Source organism: Trichechus manatus, unplaced genomic scaffold (assembly GCF_000243295.1).
Source record: "Trichechus manatus latirostris isolate Lorelei unplaced genomic scaffold, TriManLat1.0 scaffold00001, whole genome shotgun sequence".
NCBI classification, from domain to species: domain Eukaryota; kingdom Metazoa; phylum Chordata; class Mammalia; order Sirenia; family Trichechidae; genus Trichechus; species Trichechus manatus.
The window spans coordinates 34,927,862-34,951,978 of record NW_004443937.1 but is presented as its reverse complement, the minus strand read 5'-3'; the positions used below and the strand labels follow the sequence as shown (position 1 = coordinate 34,951,978).

The window sequence follows — 24,117 nt, the reverse complement described above, 5'->3', positions numbered from 1 at the left end:
CCCAGATGTCTTGTTGTGCTCTCTCTCTCTCTCTCTCCCCCCCCCCCCCCCCCCCACCACTCTTGCGTTCTTTCTTCCCTCGCTCCTTCATTCCTTCTCCCGTGTCTTCCTTTATTCCCTCCCTCTCTCTTTCCTTTTCCTTCCTTCTCTTTTTTCTATTTTTCTTCTTATCTAACACTCTATTTCTTTTCACCAAATTGTGTCCAAGTATTTACTCAGTTTTATATCCTATTTTTATAGCAATTTATTAAAAATTTCTTATGTAATATTTTGCCAAAACACTGTTTTAGTGGTTGCATAATATCCTTCTGTATTTACTTATTCCCCTAGTAAGTAAGCGTTTCTTCTCTCTCTTTTTTTTAAACCAGTATAAATAATGCTCTGAAGGACATCTTTCTACATGAATTTTCACACATTCTTTTTGTTTTCATATAATTAATGAGCCAAAGATTTTAAAGAGCTCCCCGTGGTTCCTTCTGCGTTGCATTTCAGAGAGGTTCCTCCACTGCAGGCTTCTTCCTCATCTTCAAGGTGGCCTTTCTGCTGTCCCTGTACAACACTGAGAACCAGCATTTTTCATACATTGGGCTAATGCATTGGTGGACATTTTTTCTCCTTTTAAGTTTTCTTTCTTTAATTACTAGTGTGGTTGAGGTTTTTAATACATTTATTAGCCATTTATATTTTTTCTTCTGTAAATTTTTTAAGTCATTTAAGCAGTTGTTTTTGAGTTTGCTGTTTTGATTATTGATTTCCATGAGTTATCCTGTGCTTTATATGGAACCTTTGTCAGATTTGTGACAAAGTTTTATTTAACTTTATATTTTTTGTATATAGAACTGTTATTAGGGATTTCCTCATTGCTCTTATACTTAGAAGTAACCCTCTGGTTTCAAGAATAGACACTCACCTCTATTTAGACTTTTTTTTTTTTTTTTTTTTAAATGATGCTACTTTTGATCTCAATTTAACCCCTTTATCCATCTGCAGTTTATTTTGAAGTGTATTGTGAGATGTGGTTCTACTTACATTTTTCTAAATGATTAACTAATTGTCCCAGCACCGTTTATCAAAGAATTCTCTCCTTATCCACTGATTGTAATACTGTTTTATTGTGTACTGAGTACTCATATGCTTTAGTTTCTGGGCTTCTGTTCAGTTCCATCAATGTCTGTTGCTTTTGGTTCAGAATATTAATTATTTTAGCTTTATAGTATTTTAAAACATCTAATGAAACAAAGTCCACCCCAATTCTTTCTGCTTTTGCTTTTGTCTTGTTTTGTGTTAATGTTCTCAACTTTTAATTTTCTGTCATTCTAAGTGAACGTCGGGATCATTCTGTTAAAAAGTACAACTGTGGGTGATTTTAATTAAAATTATATTCAAACTCTAAAATAATCTTAGGATGATTGGTATTTTTTTCAATATTATTTTTTCCCCATTCATGAGCTTGATACTTCTTTTATTTATTTCTGTGGGCTTTTACTACAAAGTTTTGATGTTTTCCTTATATAAATAAATAAATAAAACAGTTGCTGTTGAGTTGATTCCCACTTGTAGCGCAGAGTAGAACTGCCCCATAGGCTTTCTGAGACTGTAAATCTTTATGGAAGCAGATTGCCACGTCCTTCTCCCCTGGAGCAGCTGGTGGGTTCGAACCGCCAACCTTTTGGTTAGCAGCCAAGCTCTTTAACCACTGCACCACCAGGGCTCCTTTTTCCTGCTATGGGCCCTGATATTTCTTCTTAAGGATAGTCCTATGCACTTCTGTCTGTATAATTTGCAAGTTGCTGCTGTGGATGATTTATTTTTCCTTTTATTTTCTAACCAGTTACTGGTACCTAAGCAGTTTCTTTAATTTTTGTATATGTTTTCTTTTATTTTTGTATATTTATTTTGAATCTGCATGTTTTTGGTTAATTAGAACTTAGCTTTTATGTCCATCAGAATAAGCAAGGAGTAAGCTTTGACATCCTCCTGGGAGATTTTTTTCCCCTAGAGTAGAAATAAACTAGTCGCTTTTACTTTTTTTTCACTTTTTACTTTAGTCCCTGCAGTGTGCTAAGTGATAACTCTGGTGATGTTTCTTAGGGATCTAAAATTTTGCCTTTGTATCCTTATTATTTCTGACGGAATCAACTTTCTGCAGCTTAATCACCAGTCTCTACTCTTGGAGCCTTTTATAAACACCATGCAGGTTGTCTCTGGTTGGGCTCTTCTTCTTCCCTTACTTCTGATTCTAGACAAACAACAATGGTTTCTTCATCTGCCTCAAACACCTTCTTTGGTAGCCCTCGTGGTTATTGCACCTAGAGATGGTATACTGAGGCCTCCTATATATTTTTCATAAATCTTCAGACCTTCTAGTTCACTAAATTTAGTGCCCCTTATAATCCTCTCGCTGCTGCAAGGCCAGTGACTTGTTAGGAGGTAGTGGGGCAACCTTGCTACTGGCCAGTGGACACTTGAGACCCCTCTGATGTCCCGCCCCAACACACACACACATTAGACCCTCCCCTGCCTGCTCACTGCCCCTTGCAGTCTCATCTCCTCTGCAGACATATCTTTTACAGGGCTCACATTTTACCTAAGGATTTACAAGAAAAAGACCAAGCATTTTTCCATTCTTGCTAATGTTCAGTGAGGTCTTCCTGATTTGTATGTCACTATAGGACTGTGACGGCAGCGGGTTATAGGACTGTGCAGTCCAGGGATGTCGTGGCCTGACTTACAAATGCTTACACAGTTATTGACTAGGGATAGCTAGCAGGGCTTTTCCCCTGGATGTGTTAAAGCCAATTTCTGAAAATTAAATTATTTGATTCCCTCTTAGACCAGTCCCGCCAATACAGGAAAGTGGAAAATTACAACTGTTTGAGAGCTAATGTGGGGGATACAGATACCACATGTGCTGTACACATGCACACCCTTAACACGACTTTACCCTCAGGCTAGGCTTTCAATATCTAAAGACCTCAAACAATATCTGAAATAACACGCTCTGTTTCAGAACACTCAGATAATTACCTCAGTTCTCTACATCGCTAATGTTAGGCAATTTTATGTTTAGAAGGGATTACATTAATAATTACATTTTTGTTTGGAGGGTCTTAAAAAGCATTAGCATGCAGTTGGTTGTTTTTATTTTTTGTGCGTATGACATAAGAAAACTTATTTTGAATATTTGTTTATATTTATGTATAGCCTACTTCCTCCATCTAGGAAAAGAAATTTATTTTTGGTATAACTGTTATAATATGCAAATTGTGAATTCTCCACATGTAATTAGCTTAGACTGTGAGAGAATAATTTGCTTTAGAATTAGGAAGGGTAAGATTTAAAGATACATCATTATTAATTTCCAAATGTAAAATGTAAGCTCAGCTAGTATTTAAAAAAAACCACTGCCATCTAGTTGATTCCAACTCATAGTGACCCCATAGGACAGGGTAGAACTGCCCCACAGGGTTTCCAAAGAGTACCTGGTGGATTCACCCTGCCTTCTTTTTGGTTAGCTGCCTAAACTCTTATCCACTGCACCACCAGAGCTCTATCAGCTATCATATTTGGTATTAATTCATTGAATTGAAGATGAAATTTAAATTTTATATTTTACAGTTCTATAATCACCCTTAAAAGCCTTATTTAATAAAGTAATATTTTGTTCATAACCCAGAATCATGTGAAGATTGGAACTTCTTTTAGAAGATGAAATCAAATGTAATTTTAAAACTTGTTCCTGCACCCTGTTCTGCTAAGATATGAGAGGAATCTAAAGCATTGTCAATGGACAGTGAACCCCAAACTCTGCAGTGGAGAATCAGGGTTTTCCAGCACATAAAGTTAGCAAAGTACTGCTAAAACCCACACGCAGCAGGAAGGAAAAATCATCAGATGTGTTCGTGAGCATTCTGCTTGTACTTTATGGTCATGACGAACCATTTGTTTATTTTGAGGGAAGGGAGCTTTTATTAAAATCGTTAGGGACTGTTTCTGAGAGCGAATGTTACATAATCCTGTAATTGAATTTTGCCTGCCTTGTTTGGTAGCAGGTTTCTGGACCAAAGTGAATGCTTTCCTTTCTAGGCACCTGGAATGATGGACTAGCATTTTACTGAAAATAATCAATGACTTACCTTGCCTAGGAAAGTTTAAGTACACTCATGATTTGTGATTTTGATACCTTTTGACCCCTTCTCTGGCTTTAGCTGCTCATTGCTTCCTTATTTGATGTAGCAATAGCACTGCTATAAAATTTTCCCTTAGTTCTTGCAGTAGTTGTAAATTTTTTTCATTAAAATGCCTGCTAGGTACTGTGATGTACAGTTCGTCCTGAGTCATGACCAGATTCTTCTTTTGTGCTTGATCAAGGCTTTCAAAATCGGTTCACATCAAAATGTTGAAGTTTGCCCACATCAGTGAGCCTGTAAGCTTTATTTTGATTATTCCCATTTGTGGGGAGATTTTCTTACATATGGAAATGCAAGAAACACAATTGGGAGACCCTCACAACTTACTAATCACCTATGTAATACAGACATTTCTGAAATTCCATTTTTCCAGTTTTCTGTGCCTCTAAAAGATGCTGAAGAGTTGCCCTAAAAGCTTCAGGAAATATTTTTAGGCAGAACCAGATACCTCAATAAAACTGACTTGTTTAATTAGCAAAATTGAAACTCTACGTGTTCTTGAAAGTGATAAGGTTCTTGGTAAGTTTATGGTAAGTTCAGAAACTATTAAAAGAAAACCCTCACCTATCTGCGTTTCTAAGAGCTAGATTCTCAGCTAATCAAAATAGAGAAACAAAGTGGATGTGCCTTGCAAGAATGGAATGGCAAGGGCTTCCCCACATTTTGGGGAAGTTCACTTCAAACCAGCAGATCCCTAAGGGGAAATAATTACTGTATATTTTCAATTTGAATTATGATCAGGTCAGATTGTCACGGTAGGGATTTGTTGAGATGACTTTTCAAATAAATCCATATATTTTTCTGCAATATCTCATGTAAGCTAGGTCCAAATCCATCATCTATCTAATTTTGACCCGCATCAAGAGCTGCCAGTCCAGATTAAAGAACTCATGTTATAATTTGAAAAGGCAAGGATCTTGCCTAAATACAAATAAAGTGCTTCTGTCACTCCATTTTTAGAGGAAGCCCTGGTCCTACAGTTGTGAAGGGAGCGTTGGCTTTATCAGCTCAGTTTCCTCTTTCACTTCTTGGTAAAGTACCACTCCATATCTGTGGATCACAGTATAATACTCTCCCCTGTACTGGTCAACAATGTCAGCCCATGCTCTGAGGAGCAGTGTGATTCATGCTGAGGAGAGCTGGTTACCTGCAGTATCTTTTGTAAATCCCATGGAGTCTTCTGTCTGCAGTGCTCAGGATAGGTCAGGGACTCACCAGCCTTCCGAATCACCTGAAGCTCTGTTTACGCTTGAGACTTCATGGCAATGCTGGTGATGGCCAAGAAGAAGCTGTCACTCCCCCATCTCTGCGTGACTCTTTCTTAAAGCTTTCTGTTGACTTGGAAATTTTTAAATCACTATCTATTTATGCCTTTATTTAATAATTCTTCCAAGAAACCTAGCACCAAGATTGAAGGTGCTTGCCATAAATTCTTTTGCCTGGAACTCAGTATTTAACTCACAGATATTCTTGAAGTCATCTATTCCTTCTAAAAGGAAGCATCATTAGCATCTGTTAGTATTAGATCTAACAGATATCAGACCAGCTGTAAGCTTGGCTGTTGTCTTTATTTTGATAACATGACCTAGCTTCAGCATCAGGATGAGGTCAAGAGTGGTATAATCTAGGCTGAGGTGTGTTTTTTCCTGGGCTTTCTGTGCCTCTAAACACTCCATGAGTCCATTAACCATACTTACTTATTGGATTGAAAAGACCCCCAGCCCATCTAATTTCCTCTAACATTGAATGATGGCCTGGGATCATCCTCTTCTCTTCCAGGAGCTAAAATAAGGACCATGCTCAGGTATATCTCACCAGTAGGCTCTGCTTTCTCTGTAAACTAACAGGGAAGCTTCTTCAAGGAGTATGTAGTATCTTGTCAAGGAACCCTGGTGGCAAAGTGATTTAACGCTCGACTGCTAACCGAAAGGTAGCTGTTTGAACCCACAAGAGCCACTCTGTAGGAGAAAGATGTGGCAATCTGCTTCCTTAAAATCCACCAGCCACTCCAAGGGAGAAAGATGCGGCAGTCTGCTTCAGTAAAGATTTACAGCCTTGGAAACCCTATGGGGCAGTTCTGCTCTGCCCTAGAGGGTTGCCATGAGTCAGAATCGACTTGGCAGCAATGAGTTTTGGTTAGTATCTTGTCAATAAAAATTAAATAAACTGGTTAATTTATCAGCTATATAATAAGCCCCATCTCTGGATGTGTATTATAAAATAATCACAATAAAAACACAAATGAATAATACTTTCCTCAGATTTGTCATTTTGTAGCTTTCACTGTCCTTAGAGAGGCTAATTCATCTGCCCATAGTCATAAGAGGCAAGGCTAGAATTAGAATCTAGGTCTCACAACTGGTAATCTTGTACCCAGTGATTAAAAATAATGATGATAATAATCATTAGACTAAAGACAACCGAAATAAACCACAATGGCTAACATTTATCCAGCACTTGCTATATTCATGCTAATTCTTTGTGAACTTTTAAACCACAGTCAGAAAAGGAATTTTAACTCTAGTCAGAAACAGTCAATCAAACATATCTATTCATTTGCTTTTGAGTGTTTCTAGCTGCTCATTACTCAGTTCATTAATTCGTTTTTAAAGATCTTGATGTCATTGGTTGGGTAGTTTGAGAAATGTCATGAAAAGGGTTTTAAGTGTCATAAAATAATGGTAATATAGTGTAAGAAGTGGAAGAGAGGTTAACAGGGAGTTTTTTTTAGCAATTTAAAAACTGTATATTTTAAATGCTTTTCTGTTATCAGAGTAACGAGAGTTTGATTCTTATTATCACAAACAGATACATGCAGTAGTCACTTTCTTTTAAAATAGAATATCTATTCTATATTCTTAAAGTTGAGATTAGGGAATTTAAATATTCGTTACTTAAATTTAAAATAAAATCATCAGATGAATAAACTTCTAAAGGCATATTAGTCCACAGTTCTCTTTTAGATTATGTTAATTATGCTGAGAAAGCTCAATAATGGAGTATAATGAAACCCAGGGTGAATACTAACTAAATAAAAATAACTATTGACTGAGAACTGTTGGTAAAAGGCAGTCAACCAGTACCTGATAGTATGTGGAACTAATACATTTTTTCTATGTTCTTTTGTCATAGTTGAGTTTATTTCTTGAATAAGGAAATATGCCATTAAAGAACGTGAAAGCAAATTATTCCCCTTCTATCCTCATGCTTAAATAATATGTTACATGCAAAAATATTATTTTTTTTAAATGATTATTTTGTTATAAATAAGAAATTTATTTTCATTTATACTAATTTCTTTAATTTTTTCTTCTGAATCATTGCAAAGACTGTCAACTTTCTAACAGCAGTATTAGTATTAATTTTTCTAACCATGCATGATTCATTTGACCCCACAGTAGCTGTAGCTTGCTTGCCTTGTTTTTTCCCTGAAATTAAAAAAAAAAAAAAAAAGTGAATAAAGACACCACGAACATCTGCTCCACACAGTAAGACAGCAGAACAACTTACGTCGTGATGAATTATTCCACACGTAGATTTTGGAGATACGTGTATAGATGGCTTCTCTGAACCTTCTGTGTTGACTGGGCACTGTTGTTAAATGACTTGTTTTTTCCCTGCCTGCTCTTTGAAGAAATCAATTAGGAGTAATGGGAAACAAGGGGTAGGCAAAACATTGCAGTGCAGTGTTCTTTCTATCCATCAGGGAATATTTCAGCCAAAAGTTTATTTTGGGAAAAAAAAAAAAAGCCATAACACACACACACACACACAAAACCACGAATACTTTGGCTGCAAATTATTCTGCAGTGTTGTTGCCGTGTCGTTGCTTGTTATGTTTGTTCTTGTGTGTAATGCTGCCCCCCACCCATGCATGTGTTTGCAGGTTGTCGTCTGTGTGCTTGTTCATGGATTAGCTCATCTTCCTCCCGGTTCAGGTTAAATTTTATCAAGACAACGAGAATGTATGGGTATAACTGTTAGCTGAAAAGCCCTTCTTCACTTCCAAGTCATCCTTTCAGACTGCATCGTCTGCTGCAATGTCTCGGTGGGATCAAGTGTTCAGGGATCTCTTACACGTTGCCTGGCTCTGCACATGCCCTTGATGGTTCTTGGCACGTAATTTCATATCGTCTTGTCTCAGTCCCTCTGCACTGGAAATGGAAGCATTTGGCATGACTCACCTCCTTCACTGTGGGGAGTGGAATTGTCTTAGCTCTCCTTGCCAAATGGCTGGAAATAAAGACATCACAGTCTCTACTTCCCCCACCCCTCACTTTTTGGTAGAAAAAAGGGTAAAAAATCTCAGCATCTAATGGAACTACATATGAACCATAAAAGAAACTCCCCTGTGAAACCGCAATACAATTTACAATCAGCATTGTAATGTAGCTGAAATGTGTGATTTTTCTCTTTTGCCTTTTAACTGACAGTATACCCATAATTCTTGATTATTGTTATTGGTTTTTTGTTTTTTTTTTTTTTTGGTCTCCAAAATGAATTGCTGGGCCATTGGTGACTGTTCTGTCTGTTGCTCCAAATTGTTGTCTTAACTATATTCTTTAAAAATGTGATGTTGAAGGCTCATAATGTTGAAGATGACTCCAGGATGAACCCCGAGTTTGCGGACAGAATGAAACAGCTCGATAAAGAAGCATCTTACTACCGCGATGAGTGTGGCAAAGCCCAAGCGGAAGTTGACCGGCTGCTGGAGATCCTCAAGGAAGTGGAGAATGAAAAGAACGACAAGGACAAGAAGATCGCGGAGCTCGAAAGGTAAGTTTTACGCTTGTGTTGTGGAGTGTCACGAGTGAGTGAGTACTGACTGGTTGTCCATCTCAGATCACAGTGGGTTTGGAAAGCGTATTTGTATTTCAAGTTTGAAACAAGTTACCTTTGGAGAACATGGGCTGTTCAGGATGACGCCGTGTTTCTGTGGAATGTTTGAAAGGCCGTTGGTTTATCTTTGGAGGGCTTACCTACCTCTTCAGTATGTAAGAAAATTATGGTCAACTTTCTTGAGTGCAGTCTGTGATCTAGCATTTGTACCAGCAAAACATATAAGAAATTGGGCTTTGTCTACTTAAAACCTCAGCTGTTTCACATCAAAGGCAAACATTTGATGGTTTAGGTTTGTCTTGAGCAAAGAATATGAAAGAATATAGTTGGAAATTCTCCATTCAAGATAAAGAAGGGAGCTCATATCCTTTGAATATCTTTGGGCACACTACAATAAATTCATCCTCAGGATACATCTTTTAAGAGATCCTTACAGCATTTGATAAATAAATATGCTTGAACAGGGTTTAAGGCAGGCCTACCTGAATAGTATATTTTGTCTAAAAACAAAGAGGGTTATATCAGGGTTACAGAGTATTTAGATTTTCAAATAAATCAAGTGCATATTGTGTTTATATGTAGTATGAACTCTAAAAATAAGCTGTCTATCAATGCTTTTTCCTATACTTGATATAGGAAAAGAACTTTCTGAATAATCTTACATAACTCCATAACCTCTGAGGATTTCATATTGGTTTAGCAATAAGGCAGAATTTGTCTTTCCTAGCTTCAGTCCATGTGGAAGAAATCAGCAAAATTTGAATAAATCAGTGAAAACTTGCCAACCCTGTTCAAGACACTTGTGAGGCCCTAATGGACTTCAAGACACATGCAGAGTAGCTCTCTACAGTCTTAGGAAAAGATCATGGTCTTTAGCGACAGGAAGACCTGGGTTCAAATTTTGCCTCTGCTTTATACAAGCTGCATGACCTCAAATCTTGTTGGAAGTGTATCTCTAACAACCTATTCAAATGTGTCATGTTAGCAAGCACCAAGTCCCAGTGTCAAGTGGGTTGGCTGTATTATTACAAATAGTTGAATGGTAAGACAAATAAATTCTCAGTATTAATTGGTACTGTATTAAACTGATAGGTGAGTCCCAATAAAATTTCAACACCATTTTCAAGTATTTAATACATTCAGTCCTCAAATCAGTTAATATTCTTTTAAAAATCTTAGCATTAGTTTGATGGTAATCTGATTTTTATTCATTGTGACCAATTTTAGCAATTAAGTCAAAGATTTTTTTTTTTTCTGAGATAGCTGTACAGTGTAAAAATTTAAAAGGCTCATATTAAGTTTAAAATATGTGAATGTTGTATCAGTCTTTTGGTTCCTAAAAGCTAGGAATGCTGCTAATTTTAGATGTATCTATGTGGCTACTTTCAAACTGTATTTCAGGACTAAAATTTTTCAGTAGAAGCTAGTGTAAGATCACAGGGTGGATATTTTTTATTGGTGAGAAAACTGAGACCCTGAAGAGCTGAATGGCCTTCGTGGGGGTTGCCCCACGGCCAGAAAGAGACAAAACCATAATGGAGGTTTCCTGACTCCTAGTTCATTGCTCTGAGAAGCAGCGAGCCATGTAGAGGTATGGATAATAATACTGGATAATATTAATAATAGTAATTATTATCATAATAATAAACCAAAAAGCGAAACCAGTGGCTGCCAGGTTGATTCTGACTCATGGCTACCCAATGTGTGTAAGAGTAGAACTGTGCTCCATAGGGTTTTCAACGACTGATCTTTCACAAGTAGATTGCCAGGCCTTTCTTCTAAGTTGCCTCTGGGTGAATTCTAACCGCCAGCCTTTTTGTTAGCAGCTGAACACTTAACTATGCCACCTAGGTCTCCATTTTCATAGTAGTAATGGGTTATATATATTCTGTACTCACAGTATGCCAGGTATTCTGCTAAGCACTTAACGTGCAATACTGAATACCTTACAATCTTATTCACAACTCTATTACTCAGAACCTATCATTATCCTCATTTTATCAATGAGAAAACTATAAGGTATCCAGCTTAACTAACTTTCTCAAGGTGGCAAAGCTGATAAAAGTCAAAGTCAGGATTTGAACCCCGGTCTGACAGCTGAGCCTGTGCCTTGCCCAGATGGGTGGTGAGAACAATCCCTCCCATAGATGGGCCAGAAGGAAGAAGCTAGTCCAGTAGCAGTAGACAGTCATGAGGCCAGCAGAGAGCCCTCACTGAGCAGTCGTCACTGCTGGGCCATGAGACACCTGCTTCATCTTGATGAGCTCTCAGGAGGGAAAGTGATGTTCCCCACATTGGGAAGGTACTTTCCCACATTCAACCAGCTCCCTAGCACTGCTAATTGAAAATTAGGATCACCCCCTATAAACAGTTGCATATAAATAGCATAATTGTCTAGTGGGACAAACTGGCCTTTAGCTGGACGCTATTGCCGTTAAATCATCAAGAAGATTCACATTTTTATTTCTTCAATATGGAATGCATTAAAACAACAGTGATTTTACAGGCATTTATCTTTATGTACTTTCCGCACATTTTCTTTATCTCTGCCTCTGCTGCTCCTTAGAGCTGATGCCTCCCAGGTGTGGTAATTCATAAAACATGTGGTGGATCTTGACTCGGTGCAGTTCTCTGCCTACCTGGCTCCTGGGTCCAGCAGGCGAGCACAGTCTGTGCAATATGTGAGGCTCAGTCCCAGCCCCCGCCCGGAGAAGATGGGGCTGGAGAGCAAGAGGGGAAGTTTCTTGGGAAAAGGAGGGGTCAGCCTTGGCCTGCGTTTTTGAAGCATTATCTGCGGGGCTGAATGTGAATTCTGACCCTGACATCTTCCTTGAGTTGTCAGGCAGCCTTTTTCCAGATTGGGCCATATCTTCATTTGTTGGCTTAAACTACAAAATTCATACCTCATAATGTTGGGAACTGAAGATTTCTTAGCAAAGTGACATGTATCTCCCATTTTGGAGTCACGGAGGAGTGTTTGCAATTAAGTTGGCGATTTTGAAAACCGAAAGATTGAACTTGAAATCAGTTTGTGGTCTCTGGTCTGTACTGTGGCCTACTAGGTTGAAAACCCTCTTTTCCAACCAGAAAGTGTTGTAAAATATCCCAGACTGCCCGCCATATGAAACAAAAGGTGTGGGGTTAGGAATAACTCAGAGGGCATTGACATTGGTCTACTTTTCTCTCAGAGGGCTTTTTTTGGGGGGATGGCGTGGGAGGGTAGCTTTCTGTTCTGTTAATCTCCCCCATTTTTATTATCTCCACAATGTATGCATTCCAAATAGCACATGGCTGGCACTTACATGGATGCATTTACCTCTTAAATTCCACGTGAATGACGTTTTTCATCAGCCAGTAAAGATTTTGCTTTTCAACGTGCGTATTGCCCCAGTGTGGTCCACACGTGCAGATCTGCGTATAAACTCTTTCACTTGGTGCTGATGACCCAGCCAGGAGCTCCTGCCTCGGACCCAAGGCTTCTCTGGGGGGAGGTGGCCATTAGGTGGGTGGTGGTCCTTGAGTAAGCCTCTGAAAGTTGGTTCAAATCAAATCAATGATCACCAATGCCGGATAGCACATATGCTATACAACCAAACAGCCAAATGCATGTAACAACATTCGACAATGCCAGTCGATGAAGACCAGTGGTATTTTAAGCTTAATAAAAATACACTGGAATCCTAGTGATCTTACTCCAGCCCATAGTAATCAAACATTCAAGGCAGAGTGAAATATATAGTGCTTCTGTGCCAGTGCCCATCATGGTCTCTGAGTTTTAGAGTTTCAGAATTAGTGCTTCGGAAGAGGTTAATAGAGTCCATTAAGCAATGCCTGCTGGAACCGGCTTTCTCTCTTCTTACGCATGGGAATGAATCAGTCCGATGACCTTTCTGTGTCATTATCTTAAACATGTTAGGGGTTTTGTCAGTGTTTTTCCAGGGGACAAGGAATGCCCAAATACAGCCCTCGATCACACCCCTCCCCTCTGGAGGGGAGGGTGGGTCCCTGGGGGTTCCACCCACAAGATACAACATCAGAGTGGAAAACAAGGTACCACTTAATTATCTGGATCAGGGACTAATGGCACCAGACATTTGGACACTGAGAAATCCTTTTAGATGCCGAAAAGTGTCTTATCTAAGACTGAGAAACAGACTATTATTTTTCCTTCTGAGTTTGTTCAGTAATGTGCTGACATAATTTCACTGATGCCTTTCAGAACTCTTTACAAAATGTAAACTTTAGCTTTTTTTTTTTTTTTAAATTCTGATTGTATGTTTTAGAAGTTTCATGGTACATGGAAGAAACTTGACAGCAGCTCTATTTGTTTTAATATAAACTCTTCTAAGTAATTTCCACTTGCGTGTGTGAACGTAGTTGAAGGAATGTCTTTAAAACAAGTGGCAGATGGTTTTACACCATCCCTGGCAACTTTCTGAGGAAGGTCACGGCCGTCAGGGACCTCTTTGAGAATCTGATGAAAACTAGAGACCCTTGGAAAAAGCAACTAAACATTAAGTGTTTGCTTGCTATTTCAGTTTAGGGTTTCCTAAAACTCGACCGTGGACTTCAGTTTAATTACCTCTGATCTGGAGGATTTGAAACGGCAGCTGGGGCCACGTTGTCACAGAGTGCCCACCAGGGCCACGGTCTGACCTCACTCATTCTGATCAGATCTGAGTTCATCATCAGGAAAGTACTCTGCATGGGGCTTCAGATATGAGGGATTATCAAATCAACTCTCTGCCTGTGTGCTTAACCTTGGATTTTCTCCTTGATTTTTATCCTTACAGTCAACACTGTTTGCATTTGAAATAGCCTAACTGAAGCTTGGTTTGTTTTTACTTCCTGTGTGAATGCTTAAAACTCCTTCCTAATAGCATGGAGTGTCCGGACCCCAATTAGCGGACAGCTGGTAAAGATATTTGTTTAGCCACTTGATTTTTTCAAAGGACATTTTATAATTTAACGCACCAAATGGGCATGCGCTATGCGCTCCCGTGGCAGCCTCGAAGATGATTGTGACTTTTCTTTCTTTCTTTTATTTATTCACTCATTTATCTATTGGTTTAATTTCTTTATTTTTGCTTCGCATTGTTGTATAGACTGATTGGAAGTGCATGCTAGATTTTTTTTTTTTTTTTTGGTGCAAATAAGTTATCAAGCATCTGCATATTTTCAGTAATGGAGTAGGAACCTCATTTTCACAACTGAAAAAAAAAATTGCTCTCAGCTTTGGAAGTGACTCTGTCCTCGCTCAGGAAGCTGACTGACAGACGGCAGCCTACCAAAAGCCCGCCTTGTGGGGCCTTTGATCATCACTAGGTCCAGCGCTCTGTGAGCATCTAAAATGGAAATCTTTGAACCGAAAGCCAAATTGCTCACGGCTCCTTTGGGTTTTCAGGGATGAAGGAAAAAATATCTGATGGGATATCACCATCCAACTTCCTGGTTCAAATAAAATCTATCTGACATCAGTGCTTACTGCCAGATTTAATACCTTAGTAATTTCCACTGCAGTTTATTAAATAATAAAATTTTATATGCACAAAGATAGGGACTTTCTCTATAAATATTCCTCCAGAAAAGGTCAAGTTCTGCCCTTGGACTCCTGGAGCGTATCTCTGGTTCCTATCAGTGCTTGTTGTGATGATAAGTACGAGAGCAGGTACTGGTTTCTTCTGTGTAATATTTAATACAACAGCTTACAGTGTGTACCCAGGGCTTTTTGGGGGTGATATCAGATAAAAGTTGGTTTTATTGTCCTTTGTTTGGTTATAAAACCTGCTAATATAACATCTGTTGGCTGTATGTGTAAAACTAATGCATTTCCTTCCTTTTATTCCCTTTTGCTATTCCTTTTCCTTTCTGCTTATCCTCCAAACTGCTGCTTTCACCCTTGCTCCAATCAGCTTGACTCTCAGGTCAGTACTTTCAGTTTTTCTTCTAACCGCCTTTCCCTCCTAAGCTCAATTTATTGCTTGCACTTGTTTAACAAACATATTTCTGAAATGGTTTTCCTCTGGCCACCGCATTTTTTTTTCCCCCATTTCATCCCATGCCTAGGGATGGTTTATTTTATGAGTAGGCTATATAGCTGGGGAAAAAAACGAAGAAGAAGATGGAAATAAATCACTATTGGATTATTTGATAAATTCTATTCTTGGATTATAAAATCAGTATGAAAAAAATCATGATAGCTCCGTAGTGCATTTCTCCTGAGAAGTTTAGAATATTGACTGTAAGACAATAAAACATGGGGCTGTGGGAAAACCAGAATGCAGGATGCTAAATTTAACCTAGGAGAACAAAAGATCTGCCTGTGACGTAGCAACTTGAAAGCTAAAGTTAATTGCACAAACCATTCAGACTTTTCACTTCATAAATCAGTACGTTCCGAAAGATTTATAATACTTTTTTGTAAAGTCACTTTTGAAAATTACCAGTGTGTTAGTAACATATTGTACACACATGTTATTTCCTGTCATTGTTTTGGTTTTAACTTCATTTTTATTAGCTATAAGACATACGTTAATTATCTAGGGCGTTACATATGGAACCAAATGTAAAACTAGACTCAGAGTTGACCCTATGCACCCCGACATAAGAAATGAAATGGACATTTTGTTTGCAAAGGCATCCTAGTCTTGGTTCCTCTAAGGAAGGAGGCCCAAATCAATAATTTATTTTTCCTTATGTCAAGGAAGATTTCTCTTTGCAATAATATATACTAATGCCTAGTGAGTTCTTTGGAAACCCTGCTGGTGTAGTGGTTAAGCGTTTGTCTGCTAACCAAAAGGTCTGCAGTTTGAATCCACAAGGTGCTCCTTGGAAACCCTAAGGGGCAGTTCTACTCTGTCCTGTAGGGTCACTGTGAGTTGACTATGAGTTGGGATCAACTCGATGGCAACGGGTTTTTTTAGTGAGTTCTTTATCATCCAATCACTGAGTTTACTAAAGGATGCCCATTATGTGATTTGGGGCCGCCTAGACTTCAATAAAAAGTCTCAAATTATATTGGTAGCCAATATAGTGACTCTTTTGAGAGACAAGTTATGCTATTTTCCTCTCTTTATTGAGCTGTTCAGGGTCTACACCCCTTTATTCTGCCCACTACCCATCACCCAAGCCAGTAGAAGAATGCATTTATGCCAGCATCAAATAATTTCAAAATGAGGCTGCCTGCTCACATGCAAATTTTATGTCATGCCCACTCCCCATCCCCCACGGCTCATTGTTGTTGTTAGTTGCAACTGAGTCGGTTCTGACTCATGGTGACCCGATCTGTGCAGAGCAGAACTGCTTGCTCCATAGGGTTTTCAAGGCTATGACCTTTCGGAAGCAGATCACCAGGCCTGTCTTCCAGGACGCCTGTGGGTGGATTCAAACCGCCAACCTTTTGGCTGGTAGTCAAGCATGTAACTGTTTGCGTCACCCAGGACTCCTTCGAGGCTCATAGTCCTCGAAAATGAGACCATTTCTGTTATCCCCACATACGACACACGATGTTCCACAGATACTGCCTTGAACTTAATCACACGGAAGGAAGTCCCTGTTCTCAATAGTCTCGCAAAATAGAAGTCTAATCAGAGGTTAAAAGCATGGCCCTGCGGAACTGTTCTCAGCAAAACCAAATGACTGCTAATTCACTTTCTGGAACAGACCCAATCTGGTCCACCTATATGCAGAAACACAGATATCCTAATGGGGGGGAGGGGGACACCTTGGCCACATGGAATCCAAACCTTTCCTCCAGGTTTTGGATCTGCTCAATTTAGTAAAGCTTTAAGCTTTTCTCCTTGCTGGCTTTTTTTTTGTTCCTTCTCCCTTCGCCTTCCGTTCTCTATCCCTACTCCGTATATCTTGATATAGAAGCCCTTGAGACCGGGATTCTCATTCCCTCACACACCTCAGGCTTCCTGCCTGGACCTTCAGTTGTCAGTCCACGGCTGTTCCTGCTCTGTCTTCTACGTGCCAGGGCTGTACTGGGAGGTGGTGGGGTTTTTCCTGTTTCGTGGTGAATGCACGTGAACTCTGACTCTCATTAGACAGGGTGCAAGGTTTAGGCTGGGAGAGGTTGTGGGTGACAGGGGACTCTCCAGACAAGGTGCCCATCTGGTTGGGGTGAGTTGTAGGGACCATTCCACTCTCTCTGAACCTGTCACTTTGAATGACCATGATGGAGGAAACGCGCAGCCCTTGTCAATAGTCTCCGGTTATATTTTTAGTGTAGGAGGAATTGGGCAGCCCTGCTTTCCTGGAAACAAACCTATGGAGTCCTGGAAGCTTTCAGGAGCTTTGACAAGTTTCCAGAATTCACTGTGCTCCTTTCCCAACCACTTCCAGGTTTACCAGTTAAAATAAAATGAAGTACAACTGAATGCGGAATCTCTGGCCCATGTACTTCGTATGGCTCACAGTTGAGATACATATATGTGTGTGTGCATATATGTATATACACACATATATATGTTTGCATATGCATATATATATATATATTGCACATGTATGTATATGTATCTGTTGCGTGTGTACATATGTATTTTTAAAGAATAATGTCTGGTCTTTCTTACCATGGAAGTTTGTCGTCTGCCAGGCACCTCCCCAACTCCCCATCTGAAGTTTGCAAACTTCACGATGCTTGAGTCTTTTCTATGTGTTATAGACTCCAGGGGAACTTCTCCTCTCCAAGTGCTTTGTTAGATGGCCTTGTTTCCTTTTCAAATTCTGTGTAAACTCTCATGCTTAAATTCAGGTAGGCAGATAGTAAACACGGGGTTTGGTGATATGTGTATGCCATATTCTAAATGTGTTCAGTTACCTCACTTGAGTAAGCTCCACTTCTGTTGAGAAGCTCTTCATGCACAAACCAGTGGGGAACTAGAGGAGCTTAACAGGATCCCTGCACTATGGCAGTGGGGGTGGGGGTGAGAGGGTGGGGGCGGGGCGATGAGAAATTTACTCGTTTGGAGAAACTGTTTGGGAGATTAGTATGTGATTTACGACACATGAGATTATCTAGATAAAAGCATGCAGCAATTAACCTCACCCCCTGTAAAAAGGAACCCTGGTGGTGCAATGGTTAAGTGCTCTACTACGTTCAGAAAGGTTGGTGGTTCAAACCCACCCAGTTGCCTCAGGGAGAGAAAGACCTGGTAGTCTGCTCTTGTAAAGATTACAGCCTAGGAAACCCTATGGGGCAGTTCTCGTCTGTCACATGGGGTCGCTGTGAGTCAAAATTGGCTCGATGGCACCCAGCAAGAACGACAAAAAAAGTATGTTTTGAGATTCAGTTAAAAATCCTGCCAAAAATCCACCGAAAGGCCCGGGTCTCTCCTTGGCTCTGCCAGCCTCCGACTTGCTCCACTTGGTAGTGGGTCAGCCGCCTCCCTGTTTGGCCTCAGCGTCCCCTCTTGGAGAAGAGGGAGCTACCTGTGGAACGGGTCCCCTGGGATCCTTCCGGCACATGGGCATCACATGTCCACTGGGGCGGCTGGTTGGGACAGGCCGCGTGCATCTCCCTGGCAAGCAGTCTTGAGCTGATGGCTGGCACCTGGCAGCAGGCGTGAGCTTATTGTTACAGAGTCATTTCAACCATTTCCACCAAAATAAACTCTTTGTGGAGTGTCGCCAAAGCTGAGCAGTGCGCTTTCAATCCCTCAGTCTTCCAGCAAAACATGAAGTCACTCCTCCCGGACCTCAGAGGGAGGCCTGCTGCCCGAGGAAATAATGAAAAACACCGTGCCCTGACCATCCCCTTGCTGTCCTGCAGCTCGCTGTTTGCTAGGGACAGTTCTTGGCCCCCTTTCTCCGACAAGGACAGACTGAGCCCCTACTGCCTGTGAGGCTGGGCCCAATGTGCTGGCCAGCATTTGCAAAGAAGAGCTGATGAAAACAGACCAAACCATTTAAAAAGTGCTGCCTATTACATTGTTCTTTTTTATACTCGTGATGCACATTGCTAACAACAGTAGAAACGATAGAAGAGCAGCAGCACCAATACAGTTGAGCATTCACCGAGTGCCAGCGCTGACTGAATCACTTTTTAGGTAGCTCAGAAAAACCTGCAAAAGCCAGAAGTTGGGTAAGGTGGAAATCTGTCGGAGAGGAAAACACAAATCTTTTCCACTAAAACAAGTGATGGAAAAGTGGTCAGACTGCGCCCTGTCAAAGGCGGAAAACTTGGGAGGCTCAGAAAAACGAGGCAGGCCTGTCAAGTTCCGCCTCTCACAGGTTTCACTGTGTTCTCTTGACTGTTTGAGGTGGGGACTGTCACGTCTTCATTTTAGAGAAGAGGAAATGGAAACTCACAAAAGCTTAATATTTTGCTTAGGTTAATGGAGCTAGTAAGGGAAGGAGCTGGGGTTTTTTTTCCCCCCAAAGTCAACCTTTTTGTTTTGTTTTCTGTTATGATTTTTTTTTTAATTGTACTTTAGATGAAGGTTTACAGAACAAACTAGCTTCTCATTAAACAGTTAGTACACATACTGTTTTATGACGTTGGTTAACAACCCCACAACATGTCAGCACTCTCCCTTCTCGACCTTGGGTTCCCTATTGCCAGCTTTCCTGTCCCCTCCTGCCTTCTAGTCCTTGTCCCTGGGCTGGTGTGCCCCTTTAGTCTCGTTTTGTTTTATGGGCCTGTCTAATCTTTGGCTGCAGGGTGAACCTCAGGAGTGACTTCATTACTGAGCTAAAACGGTGTCTGGGGGCCATAGTCTTGGGGTTTCTCCAGTCTCTGTCAGGCCGGTAAGTCTGGTCTTCTTTTGTGAGTTAGAATTTTGTTCTACATTTTTCTCCAGCTCTGTCCGGGACCCTCTGTTGTGATCCCTGTCAGAGCATTCAGTGGTAACCAGGCACCATCTAGTTGTACTGGACTCAGTCTGGTGGAGGCCATGGTAATTGTGGTCCTTTAGTCCTTTGGACTAATCTTTCCCTTGTATCTTCAGTTTTCTTCATCCTCCCTTACTCCTGACGGGGTGAGATCAGTGGAGTATCTCAGATGGCCGCTCACAGGCTTTTAAGACCCCAGATGCTACTCACCAAAGTAGAATGTAGAAGATTTTCTTTGTAAACTATGTTATGCCAATTGAGCTAGATGTTCCCTAAGACAAAGTCAATCTTTTTTGATGTTCAAACTGAATTTTTACTACTTCTTGCACCTTTAGCCTGATAAAAGTTCAGAGAAGGTCTGCAGTTAGAAAATCTGTGTGATTGGGTTCAATCCACAGTCTCCCAGATATGGTTGTCCAGGAATGCATTCCATGGAGCACTTTAAAGGCATACTGTCCTGCCTGCTGAGCAGCGTTCTCTCCCTTCATTCTGGGAGTGACGCCTCCCTCTCTGGCTCCTCAGGTACTGAAGCCTGCCCCTCTAGGGCCAGCTCAAATGACACCTTGTCTACAGACCCTTCTCGGAGTCCCCCATGCAGAAGCAATTTCTCCTTCCCTTGATCTCCTCAGGGCGGACCTGACCCTTCCCCCAGCCTGTGTCAGACTCCGCCTCCATGTTAGGGCCCTCAGTGTGCCACATCTCCTAGCAGACCTGGCCTCCTTGAGCACAGATCCGTCTCTAGCCTGTTGTGGTGTCGTCCCGCCCACTGGAGAGAGCCGTCATATTCTGGGGTGTTGTTGAATAATGACTGCTGAAGAAAGAAACTTCCAGTAGCTTCTTGTCACCCCTCCCTCTCCGTCTTCAGGGTTCCCCTGGAGAGCTGCTGGTATATCAACTCTCTCTGGAGGCTGAATTGACTGCACTGGATGCCATATCTAGCTCTTGACAAGGAGCCTTAAGAAAAGATAACCACAGGTTTTCTATTAAGCTAGATGCTTGAATGTTCAAAAAAAGTAAAGTTGCTACTAGGAGATGGGAAAAGATCTTCCTCTGCCCTTCCCTCATTCCCTTCCTTTCTGCCTTTAATCTTTCCTCCCTCCCTTCCTCTCTTCTTCCCTCCCCTCCTCCCTCTCTCCTTTCCCCCTTCCTTCCTCCCTCCTCCTTCTCTGACTATTCTCTATGCCAGGAACTGTGTTGGACCTTGGGGATATAGCAGTAAAACAGACATGACCCCTCCCCTCACCTAATTCAAAGACCAGCACTTCCTATGAGGAAGGATTTGGCCACTAAGAAAAATAGTTTGTCCCATTTATACTAATAACTGGAATAACAGGGTTTTCAGGGTTTTTTTTTTTTTTTTCCTTGGGGTTGAAGGGGGTTATTCACAGGTCAAAAAACCATTTCCCTCTTTAAAGCTGCTGTCGACTAATGCTGACATTTCTGGTAAAGTGTCAGAAAATTTTATGCCCAAGCAGAACTGGTAGCAAGCCAGAAATCGACTGATTTTGCTTTGGGTGCAAATATTTTATTGGGGATGGAAAAAAGTTGTTTTCCCTGATTTACAGCTTCTGCAAACATAAAGTGTGTTCTATATTTGGAAATGGTTTTGAACGTTTGAGATGGAGCCAGGGGTTGGTGCTTGCACCTTTCCGATCCTGGCCCCGGTGGAGGTGCTTGCCATGGCTAACGTTTTGCTGAGCCAGCTCCAATTTGTAGAAGTAGGACTTATGCACCGTATTATTTTTACTTGAGTAGCTGCTCTGGTACTCTCTCTGTACCCTCTAGAATGGCGGAGAAGGTTGAAGAAGCATACCTCACATTGTAGTTGAAATATTTTATAGTGCAGTGTATTTCTGAGGTCCTCTGGAGATGAGCAAAACCATTATCACCTTGCAAATGTGTTAAAAATAATAGAAACAGCAGCAGCGACAAAAAAATCAAGAGCTATCCTTAGGTTAGGTAGGCCTAGTAAGTCCTGGCCCCAAAAGAAGAGGTACCATGTTGCTGGAGTAAACCATTTGTTTTTTTTCCCCTCAACACTTCCTTTTCCCTGTTTCTTCGCCCTCCTGCTGGCTTTCACTTGGTACTACCAGATGGATGAATATCAGCAAATAGTAAATCTCTCAAGATACGTTAGCGTTTTCTGTAAATGCCGAGAAGGGGAAGGAATTTTTTAGAAAATAGTTTCTCAGCATTATTATAAATCACTTTCTAGAAAAATAATATCTTATTTCCTTTATATGGCTTTTCTTATGAAATGTGAATTCTGTCACTTCATTACCCACAATACCAGCTCAAGTTGTAGGGAAACATGACCATCCAGTGGCTAGAACGTTCTTCCACATTGGGGTAAAGGTGCTTGGAGTTTCCACACTGTGCAGTGTTACATTCGTTCAAAGCTTTCATTCTGGAGAGGACCTATTTAAAAATGAGTGGGTACTGTGTGTATTTTTTTATGAGGAAAATTCATTGTTGTTATATTTAACAAAGACTTTGAAAATCCTCTTTGTAGGGAATTGTGATGCTTTTAATGTTTGCTGCTCCTTCTGAGGCACTTCTAGGTGGGTTTGTACCACCAACCTTTCAGTTAGTAACTGAGTGCTTAACCATTCGCGCCACCCAGGGACTACTAAACCAGTTGCCGTCAAGTCAATTCCAACTCATGGTGACCCCATGTGTGTCGGGGTATAACTACGCTCTGTGGGATTTTTAAGGCTGTGTACCTTTCTGAAGCAGATCGCCAATGTGGGGTTGGGAATGAAAACAGATTTCTCCATGAAGAGCCTCTGTGGCTCCTTTTTCTTCAGCCCAAGAGCAAGGAGACTTAAGTTTTAACTCCACTTGGGAATCGACCTTCCGGTTTTTTAAAAACTTGGTTCACATTGTTAATATAAGCACTGTTCGTATCGTTATGTACAGAGCTGTGGGCACAGTAATTTATTCTTCACTATAAACTTTTGGGCAAGAGTTGAAAAGTGTGTGAGGTCAACTCTCACGGCGTTTTGAAGAAATGCACTCTTTCCTGGGAGACCCCGCACGGTTTTCAAGAGAACACAGTGGAGATCCTAAGCACCTTTTGAGACATTTTATAGCGAAACGAGGGTGGAATTCCCTACAGCAGATCCCTTGGCAAGATTTTACTTCAGGTTTTGGGAAAATCCCTTTCTAAAGCTTTGAGAAGGTAACCGCTGCGTTTCTCAGATGGGAACATGAAGTCGTGGAATCGTCTCTCGCTGGCCTTTGGTGTTGGTCAACTGGAATATTCTCATGGCTAGATAGAACGCGATGGGATGTGTGAGCTGAAGTGTGAGAGAAAGGTTTTAAATTTAACTTCAGGGCCCTCTGCTATTTAATGGCATGTCAGTTTGATGGTTCTAAGGACAGCATGATATGTTGCTCACAGATAATTACCATGGAGAGAACGAGTTGGTTATAATAATGAATAGCTGGAGAATCTCCTGATAACCTTCAATGAATGGGCCTTGGTGAGAAACACTCACTGGGTAATTGGCAGATAGGTGTTCTATCGCCTTGCTGAGTGTGGGTGCACTCCTGCCACCTAAACACACCAAGCAGGGGCTTTTTAGGGATTCCTGCACCGATAAACAAGCACTGCTCTTGAACTTCACGTGTAGCATCTATCCCGGACCTGCTGTTACTTCATATTAATAGTACAGCCTTCTCCCAGGTTATTCAAACTGTTATTTATTGTCAGAACATTAAATGTAGAAGATGAAATAAACTCCATCTTAACAAACCACATCATCATTGCTGTGGTACCTTGGACAAGGTACTCGATGTCTATAACTGTCTTGAAGTACTTCCGTGTCTATAAAATGGAGACAATTGTAGCTCATCCCTCATGGGCTGTGGTCATGTGCACCCTGAGTATATAGTAGATGCTTAGGGAGTGGCGATGGCTGTGGTTCTTGTGGTTGTGGTAATGGCTGAGCTTTTCACACCAACAGGAACAGATGAGAGTTGGGATTCATGCAAGAGAGAAGTAGGAGATGATCTTGCCAAGCAAGGCGACTTCCGTTGCTTTTCTAGTTGTAAAACGCCCAGTTGCTAGAATGATGACTTTAGACGTTTTCCCCCCCCAAGACATTGAGAGATTTTAAGAGAAAGGTTGAAAAAACATTATCCTTCTGAATGCATTTTTTTTTTCCTGATGGGAAATGATTAAACCTAGAAAACGTATCTTATATAATATTTATATATTACATTTCAATATCTTAATATATTAAATATATAT

General features: G+C 40.7%; 1 protein-coding gene across 1 annotated transcript in view; it reads left to right on the top strand.

Annotated features, from left to right (window-relative positions):
• ERC2 (ELKS/RAB6-interacting/CAST family member 2) overlaps window positions 1-24,117 on the top strand; it is an 857,293-nt gene that overhangs the window by 513,723 nt on the left and 319,453 nt on the right. Inside the window, exons 11-12 of the mRNA XM_004368755.1 lie at window positions 8,773-8,966; window positions 14,942-14,953. Of these exons, the coding sequence (XP_004368812.1) occupies window positions 8,773-8,966; window positions 14,942-14,953 (206 nt within the window). The remainder of the gene's footprint in view (window positions 1-8,772; window positions 8,967-14,941; window positions 14,954-24,117) is intronic.